This window comes from Marmota flaviventris, chromosome 14 (assembly GCF_047511675.1).
Source record: "Marmota flaviventris isolate mMarFla1 chromosome 14, mMarFla1.hap1, whole genome shotgun sequence".
NCBI lineage: Eukaryota > Metazoa > Chordata > Mammalia > Rodentia > Sciuridae > Marmota > Marmota flaviventris.
Genome location: NC_092511.1, coordinates 22,559,546 through 22,577,772, shown reverse-complemented (window position 1 = coordinate 22,577,772; position 18,227 = coordinate 22,559,546). Strand labels below are relative to the sequence as shown.

At 45.0% G+C, this 18,227-nt stretch overlaps 1 protein-coding gene across 1 annotated transcript in view; it reads left to right on the top strand.

The window, feature by feature from the left end:
• Alk (ALK receptor tyrosine kinase) overlaps window positions 1–18,227 on the top strand; it is a 643,754-nt gene that overhangs the window by 330,519 nt on the left and 295,008 nt on the right. The window contains exon 4 of the mRNA XM_027933420.2: window positions 8,007–8,208. Within this exon, the coding sequence (XP_027789221.1) occupies window positions 8,007–8,208 (202 nt within the window). The remainder of the gene's footprint in view (window positions 1–8,006; window positions 8,209–18,227) is intronic.

The window sequence follows — 18,227 nt, the reverse complement described above, 5'->3', positions numbered from 1 at the left end:
TGAATTCATTGTGTTAAGATTAATAACACTATCAGGAAAACTCAACTCCTTCCCCCTCTCCCCTTCCTTAATGAACACACTGTTTTTTTCTAATCATTTGATCTCAAAAACTGACAGTATTTCTCTTCCAAATGCTTCCAAATTAAGGTGCAGAAAAGCAATACATTTGTGCCCTGGTAGTAGAGGATAGCAGAGCTGATTTCAAATATATCACATTGAGACAGAGTAAGACACCAAACGTGCCCAAAGGCCTGGTCCTAGCTCAGTTCAGCCACTTGCTGTGGAAGTAAATCTCTTTACATTGCTGGGCTGTTTCCTCACCTGCAGGTGAAAGATTGGGCTGAATGATTTCCAAAAGCCCCTGCATCTTTGACATTCTGTATTTCTGTTACCTCATTATTAAGGCAAAGCATGCCTACTTTGTCTTCTAAATTTCAGAATTCTGCTTTAAAAACTTTGCATGAGTCAAGACTACATAGAGTAATAGAATTCAAATTTGAAAAATAAACAATAAGGGGACTCCTCAGTGGTTCCATTGGCTTTGGCCAATTTATAAGACCACATGAACAGAAAAGACCCTCAAATACTGCCAAGCTATCATGGGCAGCCTCTGAGAGTGAATTAGAACGGAGGATGGATCCTCCCTCTGAATATCGCCTGTCCAAGCCTTCATCTGTGACCTCTGAGCACAGTCAGGCTGAAGAGCTGCTCAGCCGCTGGGCCTGAGCCTCAGAGCTATGGAAGTGCCGAGAAAGGAAAAAGATGTCTGGTGTCAGCGGAGCCCACAGGGCATTTGACCAAGGACATCGCTGTAGATTCCTATCACACACTGGCAGATACCCAGTATTCTCCCCCACAGGGATTCTGAAAACCTTGCTCCAAATCCCAGATCCACCACTGACATGCAATGTGACCTTGAGCAAGTCCTGAGACCCTTTGCTGTTTGGTTTCTCCCCAGTGCAACAAGCAATTAAGTTATGTGATCACCATGTTTATTTTTATCTGTGACATTCTCCAAGTCAGATATGAAATGTGGTAGCAGTGTTTTTAAGTCTCCTCAGAGAGAGCAGAGCAATAATTCAAAAGAACTTTTCCAAAAGCATGATTGTGACACAGAAGCTTGGATCCTAATGAGAGGAAAGCACGAAAATCAGAGAAGATGAGTTGGCTTCGATAGAGATACATGATGCAGATTTCGATATAGATATATTATTTTCCTCTGTTTTGCCTTCTTTTTCCTCTATTACTTTCCATAAATGGTTTCTGGGACAAAAATAGTCTGGAGGAGTGTTTTTAAAGTATTTTCCATGGTACACAACACATAATGGCAAAAGGGTTCCATGCACCCAGGAGTTTGGGCAATACCTCACTCGATGTTCCTCCCCTGAAGAGTCACAGCTCTTATTGGCATAAAAAGCCTCTTTACTTCTGGTGACCCCAGAAATCTTCACACTGATTTGATCACAGAGCTTTCTCACAATTTCAATTAACACATGTTGGCTGTTGTTCCATGGAAGGTTCTCTGGGTCCTGTGCCAGGGCTCCCACTGCTGGCATGGCCATGTTCACTGTCCTGTGTCTCCAGTGTGCATTGGTGTGAGGCCAGTGCACATCACATAGCACTTCCATCCATCTTCCAACCCATTAAACCTCCACCGTGCCAGTTCCCACCTAACATGAACAGTATCATGATCAACTGAATGAGTAATACCTTGTAATGATGATTTAATCATTTATTGCACTGTGGACAATTAGCCAATGATGCCAGGATTGTGTTTTATTGATTGAGATGGAAATCCATCCATCCATGAATTAGTTTATTCGTGTTCTCACTCAAAGAATGTGATTAAGAGGCAGTAAGGTGGATTGAGCATACATTTGTCTCCTCTCCTGGAAAGCCTACTGAAGGTCCATTAAAGAAGTCAACAGAGGAATAAATTCTGAATAACAAACAGAACAGGAGAGGAGGCGGGAATTATTTCTCATGCACAAAGGGAGACAGAAGTTGTCCATGGAGGAAATAAAGTGGACATAGCCCAGAATGTGCAAAGGGGGTTAGAGCAGGAGGGAGCCCACCTGCTGAGGGCTCACCTGGAAAGAAGTGTGAGCATGAAGAAGAAGAATGAAAGTTTCTCTGGTTAACTGTGATGGCCTCTACCCACTTTTTGATCTTTTTTTTTTTTTCCAGAGCAGAAGGGAGCACAATGCTTAACCATAGGAGATTTTTTTTTTTTAAGTGAAGTGAGAGAACCAGATCAGCCAATGGGAGTGTTCATGCCCAGACTGACATCCTTCATGTCTCTGGGATCAGGCACCTGCCCCTAAACACTTGCCATTAGGCAAATTCTGACATAAAGAACAAGGAGCGTCTATTCCATATAGTTCCTAACAGGCTTCCTAGTCTCCTGTTTAAACCTCAGGGGCTGAGCAAAGATTGTTCCCCATACAACCAACCCAGCTGCATGAGAAAGAAAGAAAGATGCAGAAAACAAAGATAAATCACATAACAAAAGTTAACTCAAAAGATAAAATGCTTCAGAAAGATTCAAGACGGAGAATATGGGGAATTAAATTATCAGAAAAATTAAAAAAAAAATTTTCCCAGAGATTTAAAGAGTCCATCAAATGCCACCAGATCTATATTCATTGAATGAAATTTCAGAACTTTGAAGAAAGATTCTCCAAATGCCCAAAGAGAAAAAACCAGATCAGCTACAAAGAAATTACAAATAAAACCAGTATCAGACTTCTCCTTGATCTCACTGTTACTAGGAAACATTGAAGTGAGGCCTTTATAGTGCTGTGGCAAAATTTCTAAACTAGAAACCGTAGCCAGGAAAGCTATCAACCCAGTGTGATGGTGGGGAAAAAAAATATATGTCAGATATTCAAAGATTCACACACAAAAAATTCACTCTGAGGATATCTCCTGAGGATGATAGACTAATATAAAAGCCCAAGTGAAAAGAAATTTCAGAATAGTAGCTGTTTTAAAGACCCACAAAACAACTGGTATGAATTAAAAGAGGACATCAGCGTCTTCAAGGAGACGGGATGGTTTTTCAAGGAACACATCCAGTGTCAGTGATATGATGAGAACAGATATAAAATAAATGAAAGAAAGAAAGGAATTAGACATGCCCACTGTGTATATGGGGAAACCCACCCAAATAAGTCCTCATGCAAACATAAGGCAAATTAAAATGCACCGCAATTTTAACACGCAGCAATGTAATACTGAGAGAGAAGGAGGGAGAGACTTCATCTGATCCTGGTGACTCTGGAAGCATTCTCCTTGGAGTGGGGTGTAGTTTTGGGACCTATAGAGAAAACTGTAAATATAACTCTTATTCACTGCAGTGAAAAAAATATATAGTCATCAGTATAAAAGGGCTGTTTATTGATTTTCAATGTTCAGCATCAACCTGCAAACAGAACACAAAAGCCTTACTCATTCTTACACAACCTTGACAAGGTAAATAAAAAGTGCAGCAGGCTCGGGTGGTTGCATATGGCAGGAGAGAAGTACAAGAAAGGGCAAGAAGGACAATAACCCCGTCTCACAGCCAGGACCTGGGCCAGGACTTGGAACAAGCCATGAACGTCCTAGGTAAGGTTAAATAGGAAAACAATAAAAAGAGGGAACGGTGATTTTAAAACCTAGGAAAATCTTAAAAATCGAAATTAGAAGGGGGTAGTGTCATTTTCCTTTTTGCATCATCAACGTAAATTGTCTCTGGTTCTTATTCCCCCAAAGAACATGATCTTCATATTTAGAATTGTGAAGGTAGTCACCGAAAGAAATTAGAAATTACTTCAAAATATTTCTTCCAGTATTTGGGACTTGGTTGGGAAGAGAGGAGTTTGGAGACAGTTCTTTAAAAATGATTATTATGAGCTATTCTTCTCTATTTGATTCGTTGTCATGTGTATATATTATTTCGATTTTGAAGATCCTTGAACATTGGCCACATGGCAAGCATTGTGTTAAATACCAGACAGTTAAAGGTGACACCCGCCTTGCAGCAGAAACAGCTACAGAAACAAAAAAATGACCAGGACAAGGAAACCTTACTAGGTTGGGTTCGCGTAAACTGGGAGAAAGCAAGACAGAGCAGGGAACGGCGGCAGTTTGCTTCTCCACAGGAAAGTTCATGGTATGTTTGGCCAATTGATTGAAACTGTTGGTATAGAACCCTCAGAGAGATGAATTAAAAGAAGTGTTTAGGGCTTAGAGGCTTGGAGACTTGCCTTGGTTCCTTCACATAGATAACATTGTGGTCAGGCAGATAGAATTACTGACAGTTTGGAACTGCAAGAATCCTTAGAGAGACTCTATCCAATCTTGCATTTTATAAACAAAGGAAACTTGATAGTGGTGGAGCAAGGGCTGAATATCAGTCCTTCTGCTTCTGAGTTTGGTGCTCGATCAAAAGAGTTCCAGACTAAGACATTCCTCCAACAGGACATTGGTATTAGTCACATGTCTACCATGGGCCAGGCACTGTGCTGGCTTCTTGGTACATGCTCCTTAAGTTAACTCACAGCAGTCATAGAAGGTAGCCATATAAGGTAGACTATACCTACATTAAATTTGATCAAACTAAGATTTAGAAAGCTTAAATCATTTGTCTAAGTCCTATAGGACTGCAGAAAGACAGAGCCTGAATCTGAAAGACCCTATCTAACCTCTAGGTTCGTGGCCCTTGGCTGTAGGCTGGTGGTATATACCCTGCTGGTTGAGATGAGAGCAATATGTCCTTGTATTGTGACCAGAGGTAGAAATAATAGCTAGCTCATGCTTAATCATGGAACATATCAATGCAATCCAGTAATACAGGCAAATACCCATCCCAGCACCGAGCAAGCAAGTCTCTCTGATCTGCCTCTCCACTCCCCCATGACCATCCTGGGTGAAGGTCTGGGTGCTGCCAGGCGATCCTTCTTAATTAGAAGGGACCCCAGGAGTCTTTGCACAGCCCCAAGCTATTCCGAGCAAAATAAACAGGAAACGGAAAAGAGGGAGAGGAGAGATAAATCCTCACTGACTCTAAAAGATTTATACTGACAATATCCCAAGGAGCTTATGAAATGTATTTTTTTCCTTTTTTTTTCTTTTGGTGGAGGAAAACTGCTGATGAAAAGATAGCTCTCAACTATAGAGTTTCATTGAGAGTGAAAATACTTTAAGCTCAGTCTTTTATTGATAGTCCAGTTGCACAAAATAAAATTCATATAAACATCATCTCACATATTAGAACTGGAAAAATAATCCATCTTCCAGTCAGCTTTGAAAGAGTCCCATTATTGAGGTACTGCATTACTGAATTATAGAGACAGAATTTACATGCTTCCCACACCTGGGAATGAGGAGCATGAAGACAGGAGGAGCTTCAAGCCTCAACACGCCAGCACCTTCAGCCTGATTGTTGAGGTCCTTTTGTGTGCTATGTGCACATCCATGCATGCTTGTCTTCTTCCTGAGATAAATGGAGGAACCCCCTTCATGTAGTCCACATTCTTTCTTTCAGCTACTCAAATAACTGCTGATTTCAACCCGAATTTCTACCAACTTGAAATTATTAGGGCCAAGTCTCAGTCTAGGGTATATCTGTTGCTCTCTTATGTGTAAATGACCACACAGGGCTTGGGACAGGACATCCTAACTTCATACCATAGCCCCAAAGAGTCCCGAGCAAGACTGTGCTACCAGAGATTCTCCAGGACCCTCACCTGCTCTGGACAGAGCAGAAAGGGAAACCCCAGTCATTGCCAGAAGCCATCGTCCAGCATGGCACGTTTCCTTATAACAGAAACACACCAAATCTCTGAGATTTGCTTTTAGTCACACCTTTGTTCTCCTGTGGACTGGTGGTAGAGGACGAAGTTGGGTAGATTATCTCTCCTCTTCTCCCCTGCTTCAGATCAGTCCTCTCTGATTATATCACCCTCCTGCTCAGAATTTGGGGCTCCCTATAATCCACAAAATAAAATGGAAATCTTCATCCGGGAATGACATGTTCTCTGTTCTGTTCCCACCACCTACCACCCCAGGCTTTCTCACTTCCCACTCTTCTCTCCACATGTCCCCCTCTGCAGCAGAGCATTCTCTACCTTTATGTCTGTACCCCTCCTCTTCCCCTCCACTTGTGCATGCTGGTTCTGCCAATTTTTCTGTTTTCCTTCCCCTCTGAGATCTTGCTTGAAGGTCTTTTCTTGCTGAGTCTTACCACCTGGACTTGGGTTTCCTTCCTGGCACCTCCCAAGGTGTTTTAGCCACCTTTGTGTGATGACTTTATAATCTCTAATTCTGAGTACAGTTCTTGCAGCCATCTCTTGACCCCTACCAGACCTAGAGTCCCTTGAAGTCCAGAACTGTGACTGCTTCATATCTGTTTTCCCATAGCAGAGCCTGTGCCTGAATGTTTGCTCAAAATAGGCATCCAATAAAAGGATTGTGAGAGCATAAAGATTAAGGCAGAGAGTGAATATGAATTCAGTCCAGGGTCCATCTGCTCTTGTTTCTCCCTAACTGCTCCTCTGAGTTTCTGAGTTTCACACCCTGGACCCAAGATATCATGGTCATATTTTAGGGGAAAGGACACAGTGTAATGATGAGGAAGACACCGGGGAAAGAACACTGCTCAGAATTCCAGAGACCTGGCATCTGGTCTTGACTTTTACAATAAGACTTCAGACAAATCGTTGCCCTGTTTTGAGTCTCCAGTCTGCCTCTCTAGAAATGCAAAGGGTTGTGTTCTATGATCTTTGCACTTCTAAGTCTGTGTCTTTAATCTCTTTCTTTCCTCTGTGCCCATGACAAGAACACCACCCTCCAATACCCCCAACACACACATGCACACACTGTAAATTAGGGATAGAATAAACCTTATTTACTGAGAGCATTTTTCAAATGCCCCTAAGCTATGTTGAAACTTCTCAACAGGTACAGAGAACCAACCCCAGCCCCTGGGTCCCAGAAACAGTCTTGTGCTCATCTTATCTTGATCCTAACTGGAGGTCACTTAGACCTACTCTGACACAATACCTTCTTCTTGGACGATGCCATGCTTCTGGCACAAATCCCTCTTTTGTCTGCATCACTCTTTGCCACAGGCTGTGAGGTCATTTGCTCGAATGGTAAATTGGGTTGTCTGTAGAAGAAAACCTCCGAATTGCATGGGACAGTGGTTTAAGAAGGCTGAGCGCTCATTAGCTGTTTTCCACTGGAGAAGGAGGGGATTACATGGAATAGATTTCCACTGCCGCAGAAGCAGAATCTATTGGTCCAAACCTTCCCTGTAGAAGTGGAGCAAGTAAAATTAACGCTTCAGAAGGAATGTCTGAAACAAGTGCACGGCGCTCTGCTGCTCTGCTGATGGTAATCTCTACAAATGTAGGTTTGTGGAGGTCATTTGGCCTGTGCCACTGGAACCAGGGTTGGCTTGTCCCACAGGAAAACTTGGCTATAGGCACAGCACTGGGGGGATTTGTAGGGAAACCTGTTACAAATCCACATGACTGATAGACACAGAACTGAAAGGGATCTTAAGAGATTATTGAGTTCGGCCAACATTTTTCACCCCATTTTATAAACAAGGAAACTGAAACCTGAGAAAGTAAATGCATTGCCCTAGATCACTCAGCCAGTAAGGGAAGGAGCAGGAGTTCTTTGAAAGACATGTTTTGTTCCTGTTTCACAGATGAAAAACTTGAAGACATAGAGCTAGTAAGTAGCAGAGCTGAGGTTAGACCCTCAACCTGACTCGTTTTAAAGCCTACTGAGGAAATTGCTGTCCCACTACATCAGTTCATAATACTTGCAAAAAAAAAGAAAAGAAAAGAAATCAGCAAAGAAAGGAGAGAGCAGTGTGTGCAAAGAAGGTGAGAAAGATCTCTAGCATCTCTGACGTTGGATGCTTTTGATCTCTGGGTCCTCCCACAGAGCTGCTGTTGGTTCTTCTGCTTGGAAACATCTGCAGATTCACTTTTCCTGTCTCTTTCCAGGCTCCTTCCTCCTCCTCAACACCTCAGCAGACTCCAAGCACACCATCCTGAGCCCCTGGATGAGGAGCAGCAGTGAGCACTGCACGCTGGCTGTCTCGGTGCACAGGCACCTGCAGCCATCTGGGAGGTATGTCGCCCAGCTGCTGCCCCACAATGAGGCTGGAAGAGAGATTCTCCTGGTACCCACTCCTGGGAAGCATGGGTAAGTCCTTCCACTGCCCCAAACTGATTTTATAAAAGGCAATTTGGTTTTTGGCTGCAAATTTCCAGACTCAGTGACATCTACTTAAAACTCACAATTGTCCTTTAATAGGTAGGTCCAGATTGAACCATTACTGCTAATATCCCCTGGGTAATGTCTTAGGCATTGATCTGTGGGTCCCCCTGACCGCCCTGGCTAGTGGTCCTTCCAGAGGCCAGAGGACCAGCTGTCAGAGTGGCCATTTAATGTGTAGATGTTAAAGATATTCATTTCCCAAAGCCCAGATGGAGCCAAGAAGAAAATGGCTAAAGAGAATGTTAAATGGCTGAAATTAAAATAATTTAATATGCTAGGAACTGGGTTTTACCAGCAGAACTTGGACAGGAAGGGAAAAGAAAGACTACTATGGCCACCCAAGAGGTCCTACAGGGGTGTAGGAGAATTAGTTAGGGATAGCACACCAGCACCGATTCAGTAGAGATTTGAACAGAGCTTTGTACTAGAACCTCTGAGGCATACACAACCCTAAAGTTACACCCAGTGCCTATGACAGCAAAATCCTCTGATCTCTCTGGAGGTCTCACTTTCTCAGAGATCTATCAGATCTCTACAGGGAGTGACATGGAAAATCAAACTCCATTCATTTCATAATTATAAATACCATCTAAGTCTCCAGCTTCCAGGGGCCCCAAATTTGATAACTGTGTAATCAAATGGTAAAGGATCCTTCTTTGTGACATGTCTATAGGAGGAAGAGCCCAGATTTGTAGTTCTACTTAGACTTGGCTTCATTCTTTAAAAAAATATCTTTTCAGAGGGGTCCCAGCTGAATAATGACTGTTACCCATCCTCCATTCTCCTGGTGTGCAGGAGGAGGGGAGTCCAGCCTATTGCTTTGCCAATAAGGCCATGTGATCTTCTTGGGAGTTTCTTGGCAGTCTGCTCCCCACTCCCCACCACTGACCTGTCTATTCAGTTGTGCTTGGAAGAAATACAAGGGACTGAAATCCCAGCAGGAAGGACATTTTGGTGTCAGGAAGGATGTTCTCCTCATACCTAAATTCACATCCTTCCTCTTGCCTTTGAAATACCTCTTTGCCCGGGGAAAAGTGCCTCTTGCTCTATAAACCAGCAGTCAGAAGTGCCAGGTAGCTGGGCTCCCCACTGTTTTGGATGTGCTGTTCTCTGATGCTTTCCAGTGAGAAACGCATGGGCAGGGCCTGCAGTGGCCTCTGCTGTGGTCCCATCCTAAAGGTATTTGCCCAGCTTCAGGAGCTGTGTGTTGACTTCTGCACTCCTGGTTCCCTCGCCACCCAGCCAAGCAGAGACAGGAAGCACTGGCTGTTCCAGGCTGCTGTTCTAGGCTGCTGAGCCTGCAGACAGTCCTTTGTGGTGTTGTGTGGGTGAGACAGGGAATTACTGATGTCACAGGGTGAGCGGAGTTACAGACCACCCTGAAAGGCAGGCTGAGAATGTCCAGGAGTGTGAGAGGAGCTGTGCCAGGACATTTCAGCACCTTCTGAACGGCAGTACCATTCTGTGCAGCAGTCAGGGAGAGAGTAGCTCCTTCTTGGGTATAACTAGCCATAGGGTCTTGCAAAGGGTTTTCTCCTCTTTATCTTCCTGCACTGATAACTATTAGGTAGACCCCATTTATCATATGAGAAAACTGAGAAATAGATAGTGCCATGGTCCAAACTGGATTCTGGGTCTCTTCTCTTTTCATTTGTGCTGTTTTCAGACAAATTAAAACCTCTCAGCAGGATGAGCCCAGGGGCATGTGGCACTAGTGCCTTTGGGTACTACCTTCCTTCCACAGGTGGTGAGAACTAGGAGACTTCTCCACCATGGTATAAGCAGGCCATGAACTTCACACTGAGGCTGCCATGGCCACCAGCCTCAGGGTCCACCTGGCTGGCCAGTGAATCCTCTTCCTGAGGTGACTTTTCCATTATCACAGGGGCTGGCCTGCCCTCTGGAGGGTGTCAGTTGATGCAGGAGAGAGGGAGCAGGATTACACTGGGGTGAATCCAGGGACCCAGGGCTTTACCTGGGGCTGCCAAGACTTCTACAGGCGCTTTGTCATAGGCCCAGGCTCTCGAATCTCAAGTACAGAGATGTTCTCCCCTAACTCTGGCAGACCCATCTTGGAGTTTAGTGAGCAGGAATGATTCCAAATTCAAATCAAAGATCAATGTGGCTAGGGTGGAAGGTGGCTGCTGCAGGGATAATCAATAGCCTGCTCACTGCATCGAGGATCTCTGCTCCCCTGGGCATCTTGGCAAGCGGCAAGACACGAGGCACTTACCCAGCAAATCAAAGAGCTCTGGGTATTTGTATAAAGTTAGACCAGGCTTATTTTAGCCTCATGTTGTTGACATTTGGGGCAGAACAATTCCTTTGTCGCGGGCTGTCCTATGCAGATTTGCCTAACATTCCAGGTTTCCATCCAACTGGATGCCAACAGCACCTCTCCCAGGTGTGACAATCAAAAACACCTCCAGGCATTGTCAGATGTCCCCTGAGGGGCAAAATCACCCCGTGGAGAACCACTGAGTTAGATGGAACATTTTAGAGCTGGGAAGAACAATGGAATTTGCCTGGTTCATTCTTCTCAGTTTATAAGTGTAGGGACTAAGGACCAGGAGGGGAAGGGACTTGCTCCGAGTCCCATTATAAGTCTCATTTTTTGGTAGCTGAGTGCCTGGAGTCTTACATTTGTGTTTATGTGCCAATCACTGTAGTAGGTGCTGGATTACAAAGACACATAAGGCCCAGGCCCTACCCTTGAGTAATAATATCCATTGCTGACATTTATTTAGCACTTCCTAGATGCATTGCCGCTTGCTGCTGTGCACATTAGATGCTTTTTCTTATTTAAGAGTCACATCACAATGAACTAGATTATTATTACCCATTTTACAGATGGGGAAGCTCAGTGAGTCCAAATAACCTACCCAAGGTCACAAGTTAGACAGGCTGGAGGGGTTCAGGACCAGCCAACCAAACTTCAGACTAATTTTACACATTGCTATAAGAGCCAAATTAGGCCATTGTAGTATAGCAGAAAAAAAATCATAGCAGAAAATATGAATAGAAAGTCCTAAATCTAAATCTTAACTCACTGTTCAGTTGTCAGTTCAATAAATAATCATTTATTGAGGACTTTCTATTTGCTAGGACAATAGAGGTGCCAGGTATACAAAAGGTCAACCCCTCTATCAAGATTGTTCTGTGGCTTTAGGCAAACCCCATTCCCTCTAAAGCCTCAATTTCCCTGACTGTAAAGTGAGAATAACGATGCTGGCCCTGCCCCCATACTATTATGGGATCAATGTAATAAAGGATAAATAATTTTGCACAGTCCAAGTATAATGCAGACATACAAGGAGCTGTTATTGAAGATTCTAATGGGCTTTGCTCTGCTTAGACTTTGTGATCATGAGGGACTGAGATTTCTCTGCTTTCTGATTATAAGTCACTGCCAGCATACAGAATCCAGTGGTTTCCCTCAGTCAAAACTCACTCCCTTTAATGTCAGCGATGACCTCAGCAGCATGATGCTCAGAGCAGCAAGGGGGACACAGTGATATCCTGGTGATGTTGACTGTGATGATTCCAAGTGGTGCTGGCTTCCTCTCATAACAGGAAATGGTGGTTTGGGGACCAGTCATTAGACAGCAGCACTCAGTGTTTGTAGTTGGAAGGGAGGAAGTTGTAATAGGAAAGCCATCAGGGGAGATCCTGACTCAGAGGAGTGGGCTGAGGAATGCCAAGTCAGACGCAACCAAGTCCCCAGAAACTCCTGAGTCGTGAGCTTGCTGGGGCGACTCTGGGAGCAGCAGCAGGGAAAGGCAGGCCGGGGGACACAGCAGCTACTCCCTTCCAAGTGGCCTGGAAAGCAGCACAGGGTACGGGGTCTAATGATTCACAGAGTATGAGCAACTGTGTCTGCCAAGGCGGGATGGCTTCAGCAGGCTGCTCCCAGGGGACAGGAAGACTGAGCCCAGCCGAGTGCTCACTCTGAGCACTGTTCATCGGCCTCACCAAGTGCTGAGCCTGCTCATCGGCCCCACCAGAAGGACTGCAGAAGCAAGGAAACAGAAAGCAGGGCTGTCAGTCAGCCCAGACCTGGCTGGCCACACCGTCAAACAGGCATAGGACATCATAGCTAGAAATGAGTGGCCACAAAGTCCCCATGAATTGAATGAATGTGATAATACCTATTTAATATGGTGAGATGTAAGATGGCAGAAGGAAAATGGCTCACATTATGCCCGACGAGCAGGTGCTTAATAAATGCTACATCCTTTTCAGTTCATATATTCTTTTCACAACCGTGGACTGAGTGCCTTCCATGGAATAGGTGCCAAAAGATGACACAGCTGAAACATGGTCACAGCTTTCAAAGAGCATCCGGTCCATTAGGGAAGACACAGCAAAATAGCAATAGCACATGCTCATGCTGATGTTTTTAAATGGAGGCCCAGAAATATTAAGACGTTGAGCTAAGATCAGCAGCAGGCATCACGAGCATGGGTAGCCTAGCTCCAGCCTCTGCCAAGTGAGTGGCCACTGCACCAAGCTGCCATCCTCATATGCTTTAGAAAGATCAATCCAGGGGTGATTGGCTGTGTGACATCGGTGCCCTTCTGAGTGCAAGCTTGAGGGTTGATGTTTGGGGCCATCTAAGCACGTGGCTTTCTCCTGCAGCTGGGGGTATCTGGGGACTTTATTATGTGTGACCAGAACCACACAGTGTGTGGTGGGAAGAACTGGGTCCTGAGGGGACAGAAGTTGCCAACCGCTCAAATTACTAATATTCAAACAAGATGCTTTATATCTAAAGGATTTGGTGGCACTTGTGCTGCAGCCATCTGTCCCAAGTGAATAAAAACCTGGGTCTGGGCTGGGAACCCACGTAGCTGTCAACCCTTATTTAAACCAGTCAGTTCTGACCAAAGATGGGGCTTTATAACCAGCAACAATGCTAATGGGAGGCGTGCCAGCGTAATGTCATCCAAACAGAGATCCATCTGTGGGCGGCAGGAGGTGCGGTTTGAGTCTTGACTTCACAGCTGATTCGCAGCAGGCTGTGAGCAACCAGACCCCTTCCCCGTGTCTGGCTTCTCAAGTGGCAAATGCTCTGCTTCCTTCCTCCACCCCTGCAATGCCAGCTACCCCTTCTCCAGATGCCACCTAGGACTGGCGCAGCAGGACATTTTTCTCTCCACCTCTCTGACTCTGACTGCCCTTCTACCCTAAGGATAAATAGGGTGACTTCGGCAGGCTGAGTGAGGGGTGGTCTCAAGGTAGGGCTCGGTGGAGACATACCAGAGGCATTTGCTTCTGAAAAGATACCTGACTGCTTTTCCCAAGCTGTGGTGGATTTCACTTGAGACCTCCCGGGGCCATGTGGCAAGTCTGGCCTGAGCAGGGAACTCCGAGTTCAGCATTCCGCCAAAGTTCTCCCCGAATCCTGCCTGCATGATGAACGGGCTCAGGAATTTTTTTAAAAAGGTGATCATTTATTGAAATTGATGCCCTCGAGTGGCAGTGTCACAATGATTTAATTTCAGGCCCAGCTTTTTCTTACTTTCAAAGTCATTCATAGTGTCAGCTTCTCTCTTTTTCCCCTTGGTCTGAATAACACACTAATAAATATACAATAAGGGCTTTAATGTCTAGGTGATTTACACTAAAAAGAGAAAGCCATTCAAAGGCTTTAAAGATAATTTTTAAAAGCCTTAAAACTCACACCCGGGCTTGTCAGGGCCATATTTCCCGGATACCCTGTTATAGGAACAGTTGTGTGACTGAGTTCTCAGAGCCCAGGTGATGATGAGACTCAGGTGCTAAGTGCTTCTGGAGCTTGGGGCATCTCTGAATGTCTGTGAGCCTCAGCTTTCTTATCTGTGAAATGGTAATAATTGTATGACCTCATTGGGTCATCATGAGGATTATGTTGGAAAACATGCAGATCAGGTGCTAACGTGTCCCCCACATCCCTGGCTGTCCCTTGGGGGGGTTTAGGATGCCCAGGATTGTGCAGAGTAGGCATAAAGAGAGCCGAGATTAGGAATAACACATGCTCCTCACTCTTGAAGTGACCACTTGTGTTCTCTAAGAGGGATCCCAAAGTACCAGTCCCACTGACTGCTCCCAGTTTTGCCATATTCCTCGCCATGGTGAGTGGTCATATTGAAATAATTTCTGAAGTGCTAGTCCTCTTTGGGGGAACGTGATCTTCTGCCATTAACATGGTAGGTCTCAAGCTTTGGTGGTACAAATCAGTCACTGATTTTATAAAATTCTATGACTAATCCCATTCTGAGCTCTTCTGATTTTATTCATCTTGGCATGGACATGAGCATATGCATTTTTAGAAGGCTCTGAGGGAATTGTGGCATGCATCAAAAGTTAAGAATCATGGCTAACATCTCCGTTGCATTGGTTGGTCATGTAAGCTGGTGTCTTTCTATAACCCTTTACTAAGCTCTGAGTAGGAAAGTGGAAAGGAAACCTTGGAAATGTGAGCTAAAGCGATGAGCAGGGTGGACAGTCATTTTTCTGCCACTCATGGTTGGACAGGCTAGTAACAAGGCTGTTTGACCCTGACCTTATCCTGGGGTAGCTGGGGTGTATGTAAGTCCATGAATGTGACTGGTCTTCACTGGTGCGTATACTCACAATACTTCTGTTATTCTGAGTCCAAAAGGACTATGGCTTTCGAGGCCATAAGAGATTGAGAAGAATACAGCATAGACTAGAGAGAAGCCAGAAAGTCTCCATCCTACCCACTGATCCCCTTTGTACTTCAGAATGTCGGCTGTTGACTCTCCTTTAGATCCAGGTAGACAGCAGAGCCTCAGTCCTCCTGTCCACCCTGAGTGTCTAATGCAATGTCGGGGTACCAGCTGGGTCACATCCACTAACCCATTTCGTCTTCCCTCAAATCTGAGTCCCACACATCCTTCTCCTCATTTTACAGATGAGTTAACTGAATCTCAGAGAGGTTTCGTGATCTGTCCATAGTCGTGGGCAGCACAGGGGAACACAGATTCTTCTTGGCTCCATATTCTCTCCCCATGGCATTTCCCCAAGAGGGCTTTACAGGTAAACCCTGGCACCATGCTGGGCTCTGGGGAAACTGAGAGCTGTTCTCATTCATCATGAAAAGCTCTTTTCAAGGACACTCATCTGACATTTGGCCATCAAATCCTGGCCACAAACCTTGAGGGTAGAGACCTTGGCTTGTATATATTATATATATTTAAATTTCTCACAGCATCTAGTACAGGGCCTTGCACATAGTAGGTATTCCACATTAGGTAGAAGGATCTGTTTAAAATAGTTCTTGGATGCAAACTTCTTAAATCCAAACTGTGGGTCTAAAAATTAAAGCCCAGTCTGAGATCTCGGAAGAGTCTCCAATCAATGGAAAGATGGAAAGCACGTTCTCCCTGCCCTCTACCCACACCCAGGGAGAGATGCAACCCTCCCTGGGGCTCAGGAAACAGCTGTCAAAGTGCACCTCAACTGTGAAGGTTGCCACTAAGTACAAAGGACAATTCGTCTCCTGGCAGGTAGAACTTTTACTCACGATTGCTTTCATTGATGGGCGTCAGAAAATAAATAAATAAAATAAATGAAAAGACCATCAGCTTCTGCCAGTTTTGACCTTCGAGATTTGACAGCAGAAGCCTTGTCGTGGGGCTCTTTTGAGATGGTTGCTTTTGTTTCCTCCTCGGCCCTGGATATTTGATGAGTGGAACACCAGGAATAGGAGAGAATTGTGAAATACCTGTCACCCCTTGGCTTGTTAGAATAGCATTCTGGCAAATCCCATAATGATAAATATATGTTGTATACAAAGAGAGGTCAAAATGGACAGAAACAATCACGTCTCACCTCACAAGTGTTCACTGAGGTTCGAGATTTCCCAGTGGGGAAGGAGATGCTAAAATAGAAGGATTTGGATGATAGCCCCTGGTGTCAAGAAATTCACTCATTTGTTTATTTATGCATTCCATCAACAAATATTCAGGAGCCTTCCTCAGTCCTAGGCACTGCTGGGACTCTGGTGGCCCCTCCTGTTTCTAAGCTCACAGGGAGGTCTGGAATTGGACAATGACAGACAATTATGATGCTGTGGGGAGGGGCAGTAATGGTTATTGTACATGAGTGTCATGGGGGTGCTGGTGGCCTTTGGACAAGGTGGCCCAGAGAGGAGAACTTGAACTGGTTCCAAAGGGAGAAGAGAGTAGGTCAGGTGACCGTGAGAACAAGGTATCCTGTGCAGACAGCTCGCCTGTGTCAAGGCCGGGCAGTGTGAGAAAGCAGGCCATGAGCCGTGGCTGTGTGATCCTTTGAGTTTGTTACTTGGAAACTACCTGTCCCCACTTATCCCCTCATGTGCATGTGCTGGCTTGTGTAGCGACAAAACTCAACCTCTGCCATTCAGACCTCACATCCCCACCACCTCTGCTTGGAGCCAGTGTCCTGGTGCAGAAGCTCAGAAGATCTCCACGGGGTCTGGCCGCTGCACTTTCTCCTTCTCTCTGCTGGTACCTTCCTCTCCAGTGAAGACTCCTTCTGTGTAGAAGTCATGCATGCAACATTATTTTACCATAGCACAGGTGGAGTTCAAAACACACTTGTTGGTTATGGTTGGCCCAGATTCCAGAAGTCTCCTGATGGCCCTTCCCTCCCCACTGTGCATAAAGGGGAGTTGATGTGATTATTCCCCATGGATTACCCTTCACCCCTTTTATCCCAGAGACCCTTTTGTGTTATTCAACACCCAGAGCAATGTCTCTGCCCCCCATGAGAAGTTCTGTAGGGTTTCTCAAGTAGCACTGGGTACCAGTGCAACCACATGGCCTTGTGAGAGTCACCATTGGTTACTGGTCTCTCCCTCCTGATAATCTCTAGGGACCCAGTGTACTCTCCTATTGGCTCCTAAGTGCTTACACATAAAGGATAGGGAAAGAATGAGGGGGCTTGCTGTGGAGAGCCGGGACCTAGAGTCTAAGGAAGCACTCAGTTCATCAATCTTCTCAACTTGCATAGAGACCGGGAGGAGAAGGAGGAGGAATAATAATAATAACAACAATAATAATCATATAATTACATGGTGCTCACTCTCTGGTGCCAGGCATTGTTCTAAGTGGTTGCCATGTCTACTCCCATTCAGCAAGGAAGGTGCTCTCATTATTTTTCTCAAAGCGAGGAAGCTGAGGCTCAGTGAAGTTAATTAACCTGCCTAGAGTCACACAGCTAGTAAGGAAAAGACTGAACTTGAACCCAGGCAGTCTGGTGCCACAATTCATGCTCTTAGTCACTACCCAATGGGCCTCCCTATCATCAAGTGATAATTAAGGATAAATTATTATTAACCATTATTTATTATTAATTAATATCCAGCTGCATATTTTTCTGTGGTGCAAACATAATCTCTCCAATTCAAATTAAAGGGTATAATTCCAAGGCCTGTTCATAGAAGAAACCCATTCTAGAGAGCAGGCAGTCCTGGGAACCAGGTCAAGCAGGCCTTATGCCCAGTACTACTGAGGTCCAAAGAGTCCACCTAGGGAGCCAGGTCTCAGCTGTCCTGTTTCCTGAAGCTCCATCCAAGACCCATGCCCATGACCTTCAGAGGCCAAGTCTGAGGGCTGGGGTTATAGCTCAGTTGATAGAGTGCTTTCCTTGCATGCATAAAGCCCTGGGTTCAATCCCCAGCGTCACAAAAAATAAAATAAAATGATATAAAAACAGAAGCCAAATCTGTTTGTGGTGAGGAGACAGAACCAGGTGATAGAATTACAGCTCTTTAAGTTGCATAGAAATATCCAGACAGCCGGTGCTGATGGCTCAGGTGTGGGGACACACCATGGCCTGCACAGTAGCCCAGCTCCACTTGCCATTCACTCCTGGCCTCAAGGTAAACATCCGTGTTCCTGATTCCCTAGTCTGCTTCTAAGTTTCCCTTTGCCCCCTCTGTTTTGTTTATAGTACCA